The 19425-nt window shown below is 44.1% G+C and overlaps 2 protein-coding genes across 2 annotated transcripts in view; one reads left to right on the top strand and one right to left on the bottom strand.

The window, feature by feature from the left end:
* Nucleotides 1-12594, top strand: part of ZSWIM7 (zinc finger SWIM-type containing 7) — a 31412-nt gene extending 18818 nt beyond the window's left edge. Inside the window, exons 4-6 of the mRNA XM_049860275.1 lie at nucleotides 3990-4092; nucleotides 8657-8761; nucleotides 10252-12594. Coding sequence (XP_049716232.1) covers nucleotides 3990-4092; nucleotides 8657-8761; nucleotides 10252-10380 — 337 coding nt within the window. The 3' untranslated portion in view covers nucleotides 10381-12594. The remainder of the gene's footprint in view (nucleotides 1-3989; nucleotides 4093-8656; nucleotides 8762-10251) is intronic.
* Nucleotides 12595-12633: 39 nt separating this feature from the next.
* Nucleotides 12634-19425, bottom strand: part of ADORA2B (adenosine A2b receptor) — a 39761-nt gene continuing 32969 nt past the window's right edge. Inside the window, exon 2 of the mRNA XM_049859801.1 lies at nucleotides 12634-14010. Coding sequence (XP_049715758.1) covers nucleotides 13344-14010 — 667 coding nt within the window. The 3' untranslated portion in view covers nucleotides 12634-13343. The remainder of the gene's footprint in view (nucleotides 14011-19425) is intronic.

Raw genomic sequence — 19425 nt, 5'->3', positions numbered from 1 at the left:
CTCCGACCAGCACCTGATCTCTAAAATCTACATGATTCTGTCAAAACTCAACCACAAAAAGACAAACAACCCAATCAAGAAGTGGGCAAAGGATATGAACACACACTTCGCTAAAGAAGATATTCAGGCAGCTAACAGATACATGAGAAAATGCTCTCGATCATTAGCCATTAGAGAAATGCAAATTAAAACTACGATGAGATTCCATCTCACTCCAACAAGGCTGGCATTAATCCAAAAAACACAAAATAATAAATGTTGGAGAGGCTGCGGAGAGATTGGAACTCTCATACACTGCTGGTGGGAATGTAAAATGGTACAACCACTTTGGAAATCTATCTGGCGTTATCTTAAACAGTTAGAAATAGAACTGCCATACAACCCAGAAATCCCACTCCTCGGAATATACCCTAGAGAAACAAGAGCCTTCACACAAACAGATATATGCACACCCATGTTTATTGCAGCTCTGTTTCCAATAGCAAAAAGCTGGAAGCAACCAAGGGGTCCATCGACGGATGAATGGGTAAATAAATTGTGGTATGTTCACACAATGGAATACTACGCATCGGTAAGGAACAGTGACGAATCTGTGAAACATTTCATAACATGGAGGAACCTGGAAGGCATTAGGCTGAGTGAAATTAGTCAGAGGCAAAAGGACAAATATTGTATAAGACCACTATTATAAGATTTTGAGAAATAGTAAAAACTGAGAAGAACACATACTTTTGTGGTTATGAGGGAGGGAGGGCGGGGGTTTGGGGACCATGGTGTAAGGGGAGTTCTAAGTCCATTGGCAAAATAATTCTATTATGAAAACATTCTGCATCCCACTTTGAAATGTGGCATCTGGGGTCTTAAATGCTAACAAGCGGCCATCTAAGATGCATCAATTGGTCTCAAACCACCTGGAGCAAAGGAGAATGAAGAACACCAAGGTCACACGACAACTAAGACCCCAAGAGACAGAAAGGGCCACATGAACCAGAGACCTACATCATCCTGAGACCAGAAGAACTAGTTGGTGCCCAGCCACAATCGATGACTGCCCTGACAGGGAGCACAACAGAGGACCCCTGAGGGAGCAGGAGATCAGTGGGATGCAGACCCCAAATTCTCATAAAAAGACCATACTTAATGGTCTGACTGAGACTAGAGGAATCCCGGCAGCCATGGTCCCCAGACCTTCTGTTGGCACAGGACAGGAACCATCCCCAAAGACAACTCATCAGACATGAAAGGGACTGGACAGTGGGTGGGAGAGATGCTGATGAAGAGTGAGCTAATTATATCAGGTGGACACTTGAGATTGTGTTGGCATCTCCTGTCTGGAGGGGGGATGGGAGGATAGAGAGAGTGGGAAGCTGGCAAAATTGTCACGAAAGGAGAGACTGGAAGGGCTGACTCATTAGGGGGAGAGCAAGTGGGAGTACAGAGTAAGATGTATGTAAACTTATATGTGACAGACTGACTTGATTTGTAAATGTTCACTTGAAGCTCAATAAAAGTTAATTAAAAAAAAAACTACAGTGAGATCCCATCTCACTCCAACAAGGCTGGCATTAATCCAAAAAACACAATAAATGTTGGAGAGGTTGTTGAGAGACTGGAACACTTATACACTGCTGGTGGGAATATAAAATGGTACAGCCACTTTGGAAATTGATTTGGCGCTTACTGAAAAAGCTGGAAATAGAACTACCGTATGACCCAGCAATTCCACTCCTTGGAATGTATCCTGGAGAAATAAGAGCCTTTACACGAACAGATATATGCCCACCCGTGATCAACAGCAGAAAGACAGAAGCAACAAAGGTGCCCATCAACAGATGAATGGGTAAATTATGGTATATTCACACAGTTGAATACTATGCATCGATAAAGAACAGTGATGAATCTGAAACGTTTCAATAACATGGAGGAATCTAGAAGGCATTATACTGAGTGAAATTAGTTGCAAAAGGACAAATACTGTATAAGACCACTATTATAAAAACTCGAGAAATAGTTTTAACAGAGAAGAATATATTCTTTGATGGTTATGAGAGCAGGGAGGGAGGGAGTGAGGGAGCGGGTTATTCACTGATTAGATAGTAGATAAGAACTACTTTAGGTGAAGGGAAAGACAACACACAGCACAGGGGAGGTCAGCACAACTGGACTAAACCAAAAGCAAAGAAGTTTCATAAACTGAATGCTTCAAAGGCCAGTGTAGCAGGGGTGGGGGCTTGGGGACCATGGTCTCAGGGGACATCTAAGTCAGTTGGCATAATAAAGTCTATGAAGTAAACATTCTGCATCCTACTTTGGAGAGTGGTGTGTGGGGTCTTAAACATTAGCAAGTGTCCATCTAAGATGCATCAATTGGTCTCAAACGACCTGGAGCAAAGGAGAACGAAGAACACCAAAGACACAAGGTAATTATGAGCCCAAGAGACAGAAGGGGCCACATAAACCAGAGAGTACGTCAGCCTGAGACCAGAAGAACTAGATCGTACCTGGCTACAACCAATGACTACTCTGACAGGGAACAGAACAGAGAACCCCTGAGGGATCAGGAGAGCAGTGGGATGCAGACCCCAAATTCTCATTAAAAGACCAGACTTAATGGACTGACTGAGACTGGAAGGACCCCGATGGTCATGGTCCCCAGACCTTCCATTAGCCCAGGACAGGAACCATTCCCAAAGCCAGCTGTTCATACAGTGATTGGCCTGCACAATGGGTTAGAAAATGATGCTGGTGAAGAATGAGATTCTCGGATCAAGTAGACACGAGACTATGTTGGCATCACCGATCTGTAGGGGAGATGAGAGGGCACAGGGGCTCAGAAGCTGGCCGAATGGAAACAAAAAGAGAGTGGAGGGGAGGAATGTGCTGTCTCATAAGCGGGAGAGCAATTAGGAGTACACAGCAAGGTGTATATAAATTTTTCTATGAGAGACTGACTTGATTTGTAAACTTTCACTTAACGCACAATAAAAATTTAAAAAATAAAACATAAAAGATGGAATATTATTTGGCAGTTGAATAAAAAAATGTATATATCAACATGCATCATTTTCAAAAACACATTGAGTGGAAGAAAGCAAGTTACCAAAAAGAAGCCTTTAATATACCTCTTGTTTTTAAAACTCATTTGAAAAAAAAATGTGTGTGTATATGTACTATGTATAACACACGTGTACTATGTATAATAAGATATAAAAACATTACCAGGAAGGAAACCCGCATGGCAGTAGGTGCATTAGGCATGAAAGGAGCTCTAGGAAGAAGTGTACTGTTAGGTCAGCTGCCATCGGGGCAGCTCCAGCTCGTGGCGACCCCGTGTGCGTCGGGGCAGCTCCAGCTCGTGGCCACCCCGTGTGCGTCGGCGCAGCTGCAGCTCGTGGCCACCCCGTGTGCGTCGGGTCAGCTCCAGCTCGTGGCCACCCCGTGTGCGTCGGGTCAGCTCCAGCTCGTGGCCACCCCGTGTGCGTCGGGGCAGCTGCAGCTCGTGGCCACCCCGTGTGCGTCGGGGCAGCTGCAGCTCGTGGCCACCACGTGTGCGTCGGGGCAGCTCCAGCTCGTGGCCACCCCGTGTGTGTCCGTAGAACTGTGCTCCCAGAGTTTTCAGTGGCTGATTTTTTTGGAAGTAGATCGCCAGGGCTTTCTTCCGAGGCTCCTCTGGGTGGACTCAAACTTCCAGCCGTTTTGTTAGCAGCCAAGCACTCAACTGTTTGCGCTTCCCTGGGAAGAAGTGTAAAGGGGCCTTTTTTTTTAATCAGTGTAGTTTATTCTTTTTATTTAAAAAAAGATCTGAAATAAATGAACAAGATGTTAACGTTTATTAATTCTGGTGGGGGTGAGTACATAGGTTTTTAATATAGTATTATCTTTTTTTCAAGTTAAAATTTTTTTAACTGCTGAGGATGGTGACCCTTTGGTCAGGTTAGTGAGGTGACTCTGGGTCAGGGCATCTAATCTGAAGCCCTTCTGTTTTCCAGGCTCAAGTTTGTCTTTGGCTCCTCAGCCATCCAGGCCTTGGACCTCGTTGACCGACAGTCCATCACCTTAATCTCATCTCCCAGTGGGAGGCGTGTATTCCAGGTAGAATTCTGGAGGTGGGGATGTTCTCCACACAAGCTCTTTAGGACGTACTATATTTTCATGAATTTCTGTGGAAGCCGGTGACCAGCTTTAAGTACTTCCTAGTCTGTTGGAAAGCATTTGACCCAACTTAGTAAGATTAACCTATTAATAACCAAAATAAGGTAAATATGATTTATTAACTTCACCCAGTAGTATTATATAGAGCCAGAAATGATGTGAAGTGGTTGTTTTCTCAGGTCTACTGGAGTTAAGTCAACTTTTCTTTTCCCATTGTTTGATAATACAAAAAAATAATAATAAAATCCATCGCCTTCAAGTCGATTCCAACTCACAGCAATCCTATAGGACAGAGCAGAAGTGCCCCATAGGATTTCCAAGGAGCGGCTGGTGGCTTTGAACTGCTGGCCTTTTGGTTAGCAGCCATAGCTCAACTGCTGAGCCCCCAGGGCTCCTTGTTTGTTAATAGAGGTGCCTTTTTCCCACATGAATTTATTGACAGCTTTACTTAGTTCATTATCTCTTGCTTAGAAGCACAAGCCAAAATGCATTTTGAGGTCTTCAGCATGCTTAGATCATCTGTCAGAAATGATCTTTCAAACTGTCGTCCAGAAGTATTATTAAGGGTCAAACTGCTAAATGCAGGTAGTCTGCTTGGACCTTAGTTTTGCCCTCTCAGAGCTTACAGTAGGTAGATTTGTGAAGTAACTAGTACTTCTTATCAGGCTCTGAAATACTTCCACATCTGGTGCCTAGAATCATAACTGCTATACCACACTGCCTGTCTTATCATTTGAGACTTAAGTAAAGACTGTATAAATAATGGACCAAACCCAGCCTCCCCCCCCGCATCCCCTTCCACCTTTAGCCATATGAGAAATGTTAAGTGCAGTTGGGATTGACAGAAGAAGCTTGTGAATTAAATGAAAACAGAAGCAGTGTTCTCCAAAATTTGCTACCTGTCCTGGAAGGGGTAACAGAGAACCCATCAGCTCTTTTATGTAATCCAAGCTTTGCTGAAGACCAGGAAGGGGAAAAATTTTCAAAGTATTTGAATTCTGGCTTATCATCTGTGATGAACTTCTCAGAACTGAAACTGTGTCAGTTAACTTTTATTAAGAGATCATGTCAGTTAATTCTGAGTGAATAATAGGTGCCTTTGCTTGGTAAATTAACTTGCTATTCGACATGGTAGCATAACTTCATTCACCTGGGCAAAATCTTCCTAAGTTTCTTCATTAAGGGAAATGCAGTGATTAGTGTTGAATGCTGTGGTTAAAATTTTTGGATGATGTTTATTTACTCAAAAGATGCTGTGTACTAGAAGAATTTTCCGTGGTTAATTTACGGGTCAGTAGCCAGAGTCACAAAATGACACTGTTTATGCCTGAGGAGGCGTGTCTGTTTCCTTTCTTGGTGTTTTGTTTTTGTAGCTAAAATACCTTCACTTTTTCTAAAAGAGAAGGGCCTTCAGTTTTTCCCTTATCTTTTACTTCCAGATTTTTTGTCTTAGTTCCAATATCAATGTAAAACTTAATCTGGGCCAGCAGACTTCCAACTAATAATCTAGTTATTAGTTAAACTGTTAGTTATTAGTTAAAATCGTACCGATCTTGTTCGAAATGTTTTAATTATTGTCGACTTTTTGTTTTTCCCACTGGTCACTGTGACTTAGCTGTTCTCATTCACATCCCGTTTTATATTACGTAGCTTTATTAGTCATAAAAATACTGACTTCCTAGAATTGTGGCAGTGAGCTTGGACTTTGAATTAAATGAGGCTGTAGAAACCATATACATCCTCAGATTGACCTGGCTGTCTTCATTGTTCAGTAAAATAGTGAGAATTTGGCTTAATTCAGGGGTTCTAGGGTCACCATGAGTCGCAATCGACTCAATGGCAGCAGGTTTGGTTTTTGGTTTATGAGATGATGAAGCTGAGTGAGACACTGCCTTGACACATAGTTATCTTTCTGTAGTTATTTTCTAATACTGTTACTGTCCTCTAGGTGTAATGTGTAATGAGTCTAAAATCATCATGTTGCTGTCACCTGAGAGAAGAGAGAATGCATCAGCCAGGAGAGGCTGTTATGCAATGATAACAGTGACCCCAAATCTCAGAGGCTTACAGAAATATGTTACACCTCATTCATGCCGCATACCCATCACAAGTCAGTTGCACTTCTGATCCAAAACGCCTTCACTCAGTGGTCCCAGTTGATGGAGCAGCCCCCATCTGGAACATTGGGGCTCACGTGGCAGAGAGAAAAGAGGAGATGGTACACACCAGTTTGTATTGCTTCTGTTTGGCTACCCAACATTTTACTGGCTAAACCAGGTCGCACAGCCAGCCTGTATTTAACAGGGCGGGAATGTACAATCCTCGGCCAGCGAGGCACCAAACATGGGGACGGTGATGCAGTCTCCTAAACTCACCGTGAAGGACCCTAAGAGGCTTGGAGGGGTCATAAAATGAAGCTCTGCCCATAAATGGCTGATCATCTAAGTGGGTCACTCTCCAGAGAACCTGGCTGAAACCACGCCCAGCTTCCTCCAGACGAGATTCACGCAAGTCCAGTCGTGGGTCTGGGTATCCTCTTTCCTGCATGTTTCTTTTTTTAAAGTTCTCTCCTTCTGGGGATAAACATTCCAGACTATGAGTGGGAGAAGTAGGAGCAGTTTCTGTAAGAGGAGGTCATTTTTCCATTGAAGGGTGAAGGAGCTGAATTTGAATTAGATGGTCCCTGAGGTCAATTTCCAGTTCTAAACATTTCTCAGATTTTTACCCGATTATTGGGTTCACTAGCTGTCCATTACTGGAAAAGAAAAATGTGGATTCAGAGTTTACCATCTCTTTACAGTATTTACTGCCTCGGGCGTTGAACATCTTATTTTGAGTCTTAGCCAGCCTTTGAAGGATCAGGCAAGAAAGGATTGGGAACCCACGATAAGAAGGAACCAATGAACCATTCCAGCCAGTGTCTAATTCCAAAAACCTGTGTCCGCTACAGCTTAAATCTAGGGAGAAGAGAGCCAGGAAATAATGACAGGAAGAAGAAATCTAATGTTTTATTCATTGCTAATAGTTTGGAGACCCAAGAATTACTCATGTCACTGCTGGGTGTCAGTGGCTTTTCTTCCAGGATTAAGTAGAAAACTGTCTGCTTTAATGCTCTCCTTTGGTGTCAGTTTCCCAGACACTCTAGGGAAATTCCTCCACGGATACTCAGTGGTGTAATAGGTGCTGTTCACAGCATGTTGTACCTCAAAATCAGAAATACATAAGATGTGGTTTTTTACTACCTAATTTGTAACTGGGGCCGAAATCTTTAAGGATACAGTAGGCATCTTATTAATCAATAGTTGGCCATTTCTGGTAATCTAGCAACCCCCAAGGAAGTTTGCTGACTTAGTCCAGATGTTGTCCTGACATGGCAGATCACGTAAATCACTGGGCTTTTTACAAACATAAGCAGAACACGTGAATCTGCTATTTCTTCTTTGGTTATAGCCTTACCTGTCACTTCAGTGTTAGGGAGAAAGAGGAAGGAAGGGAGCCCTGACATTGTAATTAAAAAAAAAAAAAGTCCTGGATTTTTTATTTAAATTGTCATCTTAGAGCCTGAAATGAATTTGAAGACCCTCGGCAGATTTCTGTAGTGGCAGTTGAGTTTGTACGATAACCCTCAGGATGTTTCTACTTCTCTTGGAACCTAATAATAATTTTAAGTTTCCAGTTTAGAAATTAACTCTAGGAATAAAGCCAGCTCAAAAAAAAAAAAAAAAGATAACTGACTTCTTGGTGGTGGAGAGACTTAAACAAGTGATTTCTCCATCAGACATGTCCCTCACACTACAGACAGATCATTTCCTGTAGCCCTCCTTTGTGTGTGTCCCTTTTGACTGCTACCAGAGCCGCTTTTTCTTGGTCTGGGCCACTCACCAAGCCCCCTACATATCTGTGGCCCTCCTTCTATCCTGCTGGATGAGTAGGCAGACCCTGGCTTGCCCTTTCCTGAGCCCTTGGCCTCGTGCAGCTGAGGCATCCCTTTTGCAAGGTTCTTGGCTTTGTTTTCTCCCCTCTTATATGCTTTTCAAAGGTCTGTTCCCACTTTCTTCTTCTCAAAATTCTGTCTTCCTCTTCACTGTACCTGTTTTGGCATTCTCCTTAGGTGTAGTGAGCTGTGAAACACCAAAGATTAAGAAGCACCGCAGTAAAGGGTAGATGAGAGAAACTTCTCCCTGCACATCAATTTTTATGAGTATAGGCAGCCCATGGAAGGGCCCTATAAATCACTAAGTATAGGAATAAAATGGTCTGTGTGGATGGTCTAGCTAGCCTGAAACTCCTCAGTTCCGTTGTATGATTTTGTCAGGTACAGAGGGGTGAGGAAGAGCCCCCACGTAGGGCAGTTGAGTTTCCCGTTTTGTCTAAAACATAGCTGCAGTTCTTCCCGGTGCAATTTTAAGAGCATCTCTAAGCCATCACACAGATAGATTCAAGGGAAGGAAGTGGTTTCCCAGCACACTTTTTGAAGTCTGATCCTGTCTCCTTTTCTTCCTAGGTACTTGGAAGTTCTGGTAAAACATATACATGTCTGGCCTCTTGTCATTACTGCTCATGTCCTGCCTTTGCCTTCTCAGTGCTACGGAAGAGCGACAGCCTACTGGTGAGGACGGGGAGGCTCTTCGTTCCTACTACAGCTGAGTCAGGAGGGAAGTCGTGAGCCCTCATTGTGTGCTTTGAGGGTCAAAAAGAATGGGAACTTTACTACATGTAGAAACAAATAGTAGCCTATCCTTGGTTTTAGTCATCTCTTGGATTTACCCTCCTGAAATGCAAGGTCATTTTGAGAACTGTATAAATTTTTACTTAAAAGGTCATAGATGAAGCTTTGAGAAAGGCAATAGGTAAATCCCAGAAGTTCATACTGAAGAATTAGATGGCCCATTAAAAATATGGACTAAATTGGATACTGGCAGCTGTGCATATCCCCAGCTCCAGGCGTGAGGTAGTGTCCCCACACTGCCCAGAACAGCCTGGTACTTAGCTACACGTGACTTGCACATGGGGCAGGATAGCACAGTGGTACTTGTACAATTTCATAGGAGTTCAGGGCAGCTAGAACAGGACATACTTACCCAACTCCTCATTCCAAAAGGAAAAGGCATTACCCCCCTGAGAGCAGAAGCTATTTTTTAAGTCCTTTCAAAGAAGAAAATTACAGCATCCACTCCATTCTTCCTTTTATTAAGGGAACGTGTTAAAATTAGAAAACATCTTGGGAGCTGGGTGGCAAAATGGATATCTCATTTTACAAGAGGTCATGTTCACAGTTGATGCGCCATGTTTATTTCGCCTGTAAAATGACAGGATTCCTTTAATATCTAAAGCTCTGTCCTGTAGTCATCACTGTTGTCTCCCTGAAGGTGTGTCCAGGCCCATGTATGTGAGAGTCTGGCTGCCACTTCCTTCCCCACCGACAGGAAGTATAACTGGTTAAGAACGTAGACTCCAAGTACAGACTTAGATGGGGTAAGACTTGTCCTTGTAGGGATAAGACTTGTCCTCGTAGGGTAGCTGTCAGATTTAAATGAGCTAATCTACGAGAAGCACTTCATAGCACAGTGCCTCTAAGAACATTAGTCATTAACAGCTTTCTGAAGGCAAGGAAAACAGAAGCCCAATTTAGGACAAAAATGAGGAGCCCATCTTGGTTTTCACCTGGGGTTGTATATCCTATGCCCGCTGGACCCAAGCAGCTTCCCAAAGCAGCAAGCAAAGTACGTCCTTTGCCCCCTTCGACTTTGAGGGAAACCCTGGTGGTGTAGTGGTTAAAAGCTGCAGCTGCTAACCAAGAGGTCAGCAGTTTGAATCTACCAGGCACTCCCTGGACACCTTATGGGGCAGTTCTCCCCTGTCCTATAGGGTTGCTATGAGTTGGAATCAACAGCAATGGGTTTTTTGGTTTTGGACTTTCAGAGAGAATGCAGCTGTCTCATCTTCTTTATCTGCAATGTTTAAGCAATGAGTTGAAGGCCCATAATCAGTGTGCCCCAGTTCTTTTCCACTGGATGTAATGGTGGTGAAAGGCCTCAGTTAGCCTGGCCAGCCCTTGCCCTGCCTGGTTCTCACGAGCTTGTGTGTTTTGTATTCCAGTGCAAGCATCTCTTGGCAGTTTACCTCAGTCAGGTAACCGGGGCCTGCCAGCAGCTAAGCGTCTCTGACGAGCAGTTGACTGACATACTATTGACTGAGGCGGAACAAGAGCATAAAGCTACAGACTGAGCACCATCGTCTTTCAAAACAGAAGCCTTGTCCAGAAATGTTTTAAATTGTCAGGGTTCACACGGGAAGAGAGCTGAAATGGTTCTTCCAGAGGCTTCTTGCTGCTGTGACACACCTGTGCCTTTTCCTGCCTGGCCTGCAGGAGGAGCTGTGGAGTAGAACCCGCGGTGAATGCTTAGAATCCCTATACAGGTCTTCTCGTGAGAAGTCTAACCAGTCTCTGAGCCCTGGGGGTAAAAAATTTCCCTGGATGGACTCAAGCATTTTGTATTCAAGTAAAGTCTAATGTGGTATCCACAGTTGGTTAGATTCTCAAGTTACTGAACTACTAGTAATTTAAAAAGTGCTGGAGTGGTAGACCAAACTGAGTAGGGTGAAGTTTAAAAAAGAAAGCGGTACTTCTTTTCCTTGGGTCCAGAAAATTATTCTGCAGCGATCAAAGATTGAAGCAGAGAGGTATGACTAACCAGCAGCGAGACTAAAAAGACCTAGGAGCTGTGCTTGCAGTAAGCTTCAGGCATCGATGGTGCTGGCCTCAGAGCAGTGTGAGGAGGTATGCGTCAGAGTGGCATCGAGAACAGGATGTGACAGTGTTGCTCCACATGGATTTCTGAGCCTTAGACCAGGGAAGGGAAGGGGCTCAGTCATGTCCCAGAGGGAAGCTGAAGTGGCTGCTGGGTTTTTTAGTCTGAAGAAAAGGCAAATGAAGTTGTTACAGGGAGAGAAATGGGTCTCATTTGGACCCCAAGAGGAAGCAAAGGAGTAAAAGGAGAAAGATGGCAGTACAGGACAAGAACTTCTTAGTAAAGCTGTACCCAGCCAGAATAGGATCCTAGAAGGGCAGGAATCCATCTCTTGAGAGGCTCAGTAAACTTGCTAGGATAGTGCAGAGGATTGAAGCAGTGAACACAGATAAAATAGATGGCTTTTGGGAGGGGCAGGGAGAGTCACTGCCTAGATAGTAGGCGCTTGCTATCTTTGTGATGGGAAGGGTAACACCAAATGGGGGCAAAGTGCACACAGCTTGACCAAGGTAAATGATGTCACTGAGATGTACACAAGAAAAAAGGGCCAGTTGATTATTTCTATGGGATATACAATTTTGAAAAAACAACCAAAAATATATGTGTGGGTATATGCGTATGTACGTAGACGTAAATATGCATAGGTGTGTGTATATGTGTGTATATACAGGTTATGCATCTATGTGACTGTAAGTATACATATTCATGTATATAATAAAGCACATGTGGCATAGTTAAACAGACTTCTTAGACATAAGCAAACACCTCGCAGGACTGGATTTCTGGGTTTGAAGGATTAGGACCATAGTCTTGTGGGACATCTAGGTCAATTGGTATAATGTAGTTCATAACATTATGTTCTTCATCCCACTTTGGTGAGTAGTATCTGGGTCTCAAAAGCTTGTGAGCGGCCATCTAAGAGACAACTGTTGGTCTCTACTCATTCGGCCTGAAAGAGAAGGAACTAGTCTACAAGACAGTCCACACAAACCACAGCCTCATCTATCCTGAGACCAGAAGAACTAGGTGGTGCTCAGGTGCTACTAGTGACCGTTCTAATCAGGGCCACAATAGATGGACCCTGACAGAATGTGAAAAAAACATGAAACAGAACCTTGGATTTCTAAAACAAACAAACAAACAAATCTACTAGACTGGACTGGTTGTACTGTGCTCCTCTAAAAAACATTGCCTATGAGACCAAATAGTCGACAATTACTTTAAAACAAAGATGAGAATGTAAGGGGGCAGGGAAACTAAATTAACAGAAGTGGAACAACCAGAACAGAAATAAAATGTTCGTGCATTGTAAAGAGTGCAACCAATGCCATGAACAGCTTGTGTAGAAATTGTTGAATGGGAGCCTAAACTGCTATGTAAACCTTCACTGAAAACACAATAAAATATTATATATAATAAAAAAAGAAATTACAGCCCAGAAAACTGCCACCCCGTGAGGTGCTAACAAGTGAATACTGTATGAAAAGCCCAGTGCCACAGATTTTAGAGTGTTCTGTGGTTGGCAGAGCGTTTACTTGGATGTGTGGCAAATAAAATCTATGAAGACTTTTCTACTACTAAGGAAATGTGGGCTGGGCATAAACTTTTTAAAGCAGTCTTCAGGGTAAAGTACAGAGGGTAGACGCAGCTCTGTGTGACAGGCCAGTGCTGTACCCTAAGCTTATTTTAAGTTTTATTCTTATTTCATGTAATACACACAGAGTTATATAAAATTTCATACTTTCAGTTCCAGCATCTTGACCAAACTTGACTTCGGAAGAGAAGTCAAACACATTTCCTGGCTCTAGGAGGGGAAAACAGAATCTGGTAGAGGAGGGATCCTGCTTCTTCAGTTTCTTCCTCTAGAGCAAGTTTTCTGACCTGGAAGAGAAGGGAGCTCCAAACTGTTACCTGACGATGCCCCACTGAAGACCTTGAGGGTGTATCGTTTCCCTGTATTAAGACAGCAGCTTCTTGATTGAAGATTATACTTTTAATTTTCCTTCTTGCCCTCCTAGGAACAAGTATACATTTTTAGTATATACAACTTTTATTTTTCCATTGCCTCTAAGTTAAAAATATTTGCATTATAGTAGTTCACAGTATTTCACAGTAAAATGGTTTCAATCATTCCCTACTATGAAAGATGCAGATTCTTAAAAAAAAAAAAAAAAAAAAAACTGTCTTTTAAAATCCATTCACATGTCAGCATCATCCACTTAGTAAGAGCAGCTGAGTAGAACCATAAATGCCACGAAATATATTTGTCAGCCCGTGGTGCTTGTTAACAACATGCGTGTATTAACTAGATAAGTGGTAACTCCAGGGAAAGAGTCAACAGAGGCAGCCTGTATGCTTGAGTCTTTCACAACGAGAATCAGTCAGTCATGTCCCTTTGTTTGTTGTGAATTTGCCTTCTTGAAGAGGCCAGAGCCAAAGTCATAGGCCCACAGCGGGAGCAGGCTGTGCTCCCGCCTGCCCATTCCTACTCTTGAGGACATCTGTCTGGCAGAGGATATACCGGGAGATGATTTTGTGAAAAGTATAGCAGAAGTCTTGGTTCCGATAGGCGTAGACAATGGGATTGACAACTGAGTTGGCATGTGACAGAAGGATGGCCACGTTCATTGCCCACTTGGGCCTATCCTTAGCTAGAGCTGGCTGAAAAAGAGTAACACAGTTGATAGCGTGTACCGGTAGCCAGCACAGAGCAAAAATTCCCACAATCATGGCTAGGGATTTGGCCGCATGGATCTCCCGTTGAAGGGTGGTCCTCGAGTGGTCCACCAGCTCAGTGCGCTGAAGCTGCTTGCAGGCCACCGTGAAGATCTTGATGTAGATCACCAGCATTATGAGCAGTGGGGGCAGGACACATCCAAAGAAGTTGAAATACACCATGTAGCTCATGGGGACCACATTCTCAAAGAGACACCTCACAGGGCAGCAGCTTTCATTCATGGCTCCATCCCAGGGCTCGGTGCAGTTGTTGGTGGCACTGTCTTGGCTATTCCATCCCAGGAACGGAGTCAGTCCAATGCCAAAGGCAAGGACCCAAAGGACAGCAATGACTCCTCTTGCCCGGGTCCCAGTGACCAAACTCTTATACCTGTTGAAAAGAACATCATCTGTTATGATCAGTTTGCAATATTCTGTAACTAAAATTCTGTAACCAGTCTAAGACCCCACTTCTGTTTCTGTGCCGTAGCCCTTTACCCTTAGCAGCCTCTAATGTTTATCCTCAGAGGGCACCATGAGTCAACACTAAAGGCATGCAAGCAGGATATGAGCAGCTTTGCTTTAATAAGAGTGTCATTCTTGACTTAGTAATCACTTCTGTTTAGTGATAAATCATGGTCAGTGACAACTGGGAGTTTTAGAGGAGTACTTTCTAATTACCTAGCTACTGACCTTTGAGTCTAGGTCTTCTGTAAGGTGGTGAAGACAGGTCAGTGGACAGAACACACACAGAGCACTGCTTTAATGGACTTATATTTCTAGCAGGGGAAGACAGACAATAATAAATAATAAACATAGGTTGGTAAATCTGTAGTATGTTAAAAGGAGGTAAGTTTGGTATGAAAAAAAGAATAAGATAGGGAATGTAGTTTTAAAGGGGTTGAGGGCTTCACTGATAAGGTGACATTTGAACACTGGCCCCAAGGTAGTAAGAACTGGAGCCCCCTGGAGGTGGGCAGCACTACCTGGTAGCTCTAGGCAAGGATCCTTCTGGTCTCCCACAAACAAGAGGTTTGCCTCTGACTGTGGGCAGAATCACCCCTGAACACCTCTGTCACTGCCGGAGAACAAGCATTGGCATTGCCCTTAATGGTCAAGAAATGCTAACAGCAGAGTTGATAAAAGTTGGGAAATAACTTAGCAAATATTAAACATACTTTTTCAGTAATTTTTAAACCATTAAAACTTATTTAAAATCACTAGAAACATAAATTACATTTTAGACACTTTGCTGTAAACGCATGTTGATTAATAACTATTCAATCTAATGTACTGACTAAATAAAATCGTTCTGTCACCTCTGCGGGGGGCCACGAAACTGTTTGACACACATTACATTAAGACTTATCTATACAAGAAGTGTCAAATTTCCTTTGCCTGCAGAATACAGCCCACAGAGCCCTCCAAGCCTCAGCCCCACATGCACAGGGCCTGCCACTCCTGATCAGCGACTCCCTTCTGGCTCATGCTGCTCTCAGCACCAGCCAAAATACCGGTTCCTCTTTCAAGGGTCACCTCCTTTCCTGAGCAGCAGAGCAGCCCACCCCCACTCCGTGCTGCCTCCCTTCCCCACCTTGTAAAGCCTGCTCATCTGTTCACACGGGCTTCCCCTCAACTAGAATGTTAGCCACTTAAGGACTGGAACCTCTTCCTTTTGCGTCATTATCTCCAGGACCTGCACAGAGCCTGGCACGCAGTAGGTTCTACTGAAAATATGGCCATGACGAATACATTGCTTCTCCATTTCATGATTTATCAAACGGGTTTAAAGCAAGATTCTACTTATTGGGAATACCTGATGTTGCTGCCTGGACAGGCATGAGGGCCAGTACAGTCTGCTGAGGAAGTTAACTGAGTTCTTGCCTCAGAGTTTACAGTGACCTCTAATCTTTGCTGCTCCCCATTAGGGCAGCTCTCATCAACAGGCAGTCAGCTGTGGGGCCTTATATTACAGATGACATGTACAGAATGGTGCTTCCATTCCCTTTTGTCACTGGTCACTTGGGGGTGCATGAGGTGATTCTAGCTAATGAGACATAAAAAGAAGTCTGCTGGAGGACTTTGAAAAAGATTTAACTTCTTATAAAACAGGATTGCCCTTCTCCATACCCCATCTCTCCTGCTTTTGATGCTCTTGTGGGAGGCTGTGATGCCGCAAGCTGCAGCAGCCATCTTGTGACTGTAAGGGACAAGCCTGAAGACAAAGCCAGTACAGGAGACGTCAAAGCAGAAGGAAGAAAGAGTCCAGGTCTTTCATGATATCTCTGAACCACCAGACCAGCAATAACCACCATGGATCTGTATTCTTGTTTTGAGAGATTATTAAATCTCTTGATTGCTTAAGCCACTATGTGTCACTTCTAGCTAAAAGCATACTTAAACAAACTGGAAGGGACTTTCATCATTTTGGTCAAACCATTCTTTCACAAATGAGGAAACACAGATATAAAATCTGAGTAACAAAATACAAGAACTAAAGACCAGAAGCTAATGTTGGATTCCCAGGCAGTGATCCTCTCATTACATCCTGTTGCCTCTTCACTTACTCTTCTTTTTTCAAAGCAGTATTGGACGTGGAGCTCCCTGGACACGGAGGGCTCACAGGAGTGGCTTCCCACTAGAGTTCAAAACTGGATCCAGCCACATCTGAACTTCGCAAAACTGCTGAATCCTGCACATGTGAAAAATGACTTTTATGCCAAATTGTCCTGGCTAAGGGAAAGCAGCTGGTGACATTAAGGGAGCAGCTAGTCACAGCTTTCCCCATAACCCTCATCAAAGCCTCTCTTCTTGTTGGTTCCTTGTTTCATTCAAAGAGTTCTTCTCTTCTACCAGGCTCTCTCCTAAGCACTGGAAACATAATCCCTGTTCTCATGGAACTCACAGAGCCTGTGGGTGGTACAAACAGTAATGCGCTCAGCTGCTAACCAAAAGGTTGGAGGTTCCAGTCCACCTAGAGATGTCTCAGAAGAAAGGCCTGGCAATCTACTTCAGAAAAATCAGCCATTGAAACCCCACGGAGCATAGTTCTACTCTGACACATATGGGGTCGCCATGGGTTGAAATTGACTGAACAGCAACTTTTTTTTTTTCCTTGAAACAAACTAATGGAAGAGACAGAAAACAAGTAAAGACACACATATATACTTGTAAATTGGGTTAAGCTTGGTCATACCAAAATAAATAGCATGCAGTGATAAGAAAAAACAGAGGGAGACTTCTTGGACACAGAATGTCAGGGAAGGCCTCTCTCAAACAGAAACCTAAAAGTTGAGTCAAAATTTGAAAAGTACCAGAAGAACTAAACGGTGCCCAGCTACCACTACTGACTGTTCTGATTGGAGCCACAATAGATGGACCCTGATAAGACGAGAGAAAAATGTAGAACAGAACCTCAAATTCTTAAAAAAAAAAAAAATCCAAGTGTACTGGACCAGATAAGACTGGAGGACTTTCCAAGACTACTGCCCCGAGATACTCTTTAAACCCTGAACCAAAACTAGCCCGAGGTCACCTTTTAGCTAAAACACTGAATGGCTCAAAAAAAATAGTATCACCCATGAGTACTGTGCTTCTTTAAAAAATCATCTGTATGAGACCAAATAGTCAACAGTTACTTTAAAACAAAGATGAGCAGGTATGGGGGGAAGGAAGACTAGATTAATGGAAATGGAACAACCAGAACAGAAATAAGAAGAATGTTCACTCATAGTGAAGAATGTAACCAATGTCATTAAACTGTGTAGAAATCATTGAATGAGAACCTAAACTTCTGTGTAGACCTTCACCTAAAACACAACAAAATTTTTTTTTTTAAGATAATAGAAATTGTTTTAAAGTAGAGAGAAGAACATTTCAGGCAGAGAAAACAGCATGTGCTAAGGTTTTCAGACAGGAGAAAGCTGGCAGCAGTGAGGGGTGGGTGAAGGAGAGGGATAATACTCTGGAAAGGAGTACAGAAAAGCAGTGAGAAGGCGCTCCAGCTGAGTCCTGACCTGAGCTCCGGGGTGTAGGTGGCAGTAAGAATGCAGGAGAAGCAATGTCCTTGGGAGAGGCAGGCCTCAGTCAGGGCTGGGTGGGGAAGGGAACACTCAGAGAAAAGTTGAGAACATGGGGCTTTGTGGACATAGGTGATGGTAGTTCCAGAGAGCACAGTGTTTTCAGGGTGCATAGGGCTTGAGGTCTAAGTAGCCAGGTGATATATAGAGCTTTGTGGGGCTGCAAATTATTTCTGAAATATTTGGCTAAAGCTAAAATATCCAACCCATGTCTCCATTTTCATCTTTCATACACCAGTGTCCTTGAAACTTTTTAAAAAATTGAGTTCATCAATTTCTCCATCTTAAACAGGTTCTCCTTCCTAATTTCCTCCTAACTGGCAGGCAGTTTCCCATGTTGTCAGCCTTTGAACTGCAGGACCAGACACAAATTTGGAGACAAATGTCCTGAATCTCCCTGCCCCAAATGCACAGGACACAGCAATAATGCAGAGCCTCAACACCCACGTACCTCCTCTCTGGAAGGCACCCCCTCTCCAGGAGGCACAATGCCAAGTAGCACAATGCCAAGTACCTCGCACGTCTCTCTCAAACCATTCCTCATGAGGTAAGAGCTGCTACCCCTAGCTTGCAGATACGGAAACTGAGGCTCAGAGAGGTTAAATACTTGCCCGCTGCTACAAAATTGCTGTCAGGACAAAACCAGTCTGGTCTGACTCTCATTTTCCTGCTCAGGAATCTCTGGCTCGTCAGTGCTCACCTCAGAAATCCCAGCCCCCATCTCTGCCTGGTCACCCAGCCACGGGCCTGCCGTGGGCGCAGCAAGCCATAGGTCAGCTGCATTATTTTTTCACCCAAACACATCTGTTCTTGCCAAAGCTGCTTGCTGGTCCAGGGAGCCCCCACCTCCGAGGCCAGCTACGTGGGAATCGGAGACCTGAAGTGGTCTCTACAACCCTTTTAGTCCTTGCAAGGAGAAATGTGCTTATTCTTTGTTCTGCTGGAGGACATGGGCATGGCCACCAGAGAGAAGAGGTGTAGGCTCCAAAGACAAAATTTTGAGCATTGATGCTCCAGCTCCACTGTGGCAGGACATCTGCCTCTCTAAGACACATGTCTGGACCCTGGAGCAGCCAGGCAGAGGGTGTGTGACCGTCAGGGATGCTACAGAAAGCAGGCATGTGTCCCTGTACTAACGCAGGGTGCTGCGTGGGTGTCCCCCGGGGTCTCCGGCATCTCAGGAAGTCTGTGTCCTGCCATGTCCTCCCATCTCCCACTCCAGCCTGTGCCTCCATCTCCCCATTCTCCTCTGGCCTCACCCCTTGCTTGCTCACTCCATACGTGCTCCCTGTGCACCCCCAGCTCTCAGCACATCCTCAAGTCTGTGTGTTTGCCCCCCAAAACATTTCATGAAGGCAAGGGCCCCAGTGCCAGTCACTGCTCTGCTGGGAGGGCTTCCAGCACAGCAGTAAGGCCAAGGAAGCAGGACATCTGCCCCAAGTGTTGGAGAAGTAAGTAACTGGCAATCTAGAAATGAATTAAGAAAACACAGGCAATTTTATTATTCCAAACAAGGCAGGACCCAGTCCAGCCTGTGCAAGCCACACAAAGGGGGTGTTCTGGGAAAATCCACGCTCTGGGAAATGGCTATACGCCCTGCTGTGTGTGGAGACTGGTGGGACAACAATCACGTGGAGGGAGCCAACAAAAGAGAACTGTGGACACCAAGGTTACAGAACAAAAGGGGTAGCAGGGGAACCGCCAAGTGCTGCATAACAAGTGCTGGC

This window comes from Elephas maximus, chromosome 19, assembly GCF_024166365.1.
Source record: "Elephas maximus indicus isolate mEleMax1 chromosome 19, mEleMax1 primary haplotype, whole genome shotgun sequence".
Classification (NCBI taxonomy): Eukaryota; Metazoa; Chordata; class Mammalia; order Proboscidea; family Elephantidae; genus Elephas; species Elephas maximus.
Note: the sequence above shows the minus strand (reverse complement) of the source record. Positions and strands in the feature narration are given on the sequence as shown.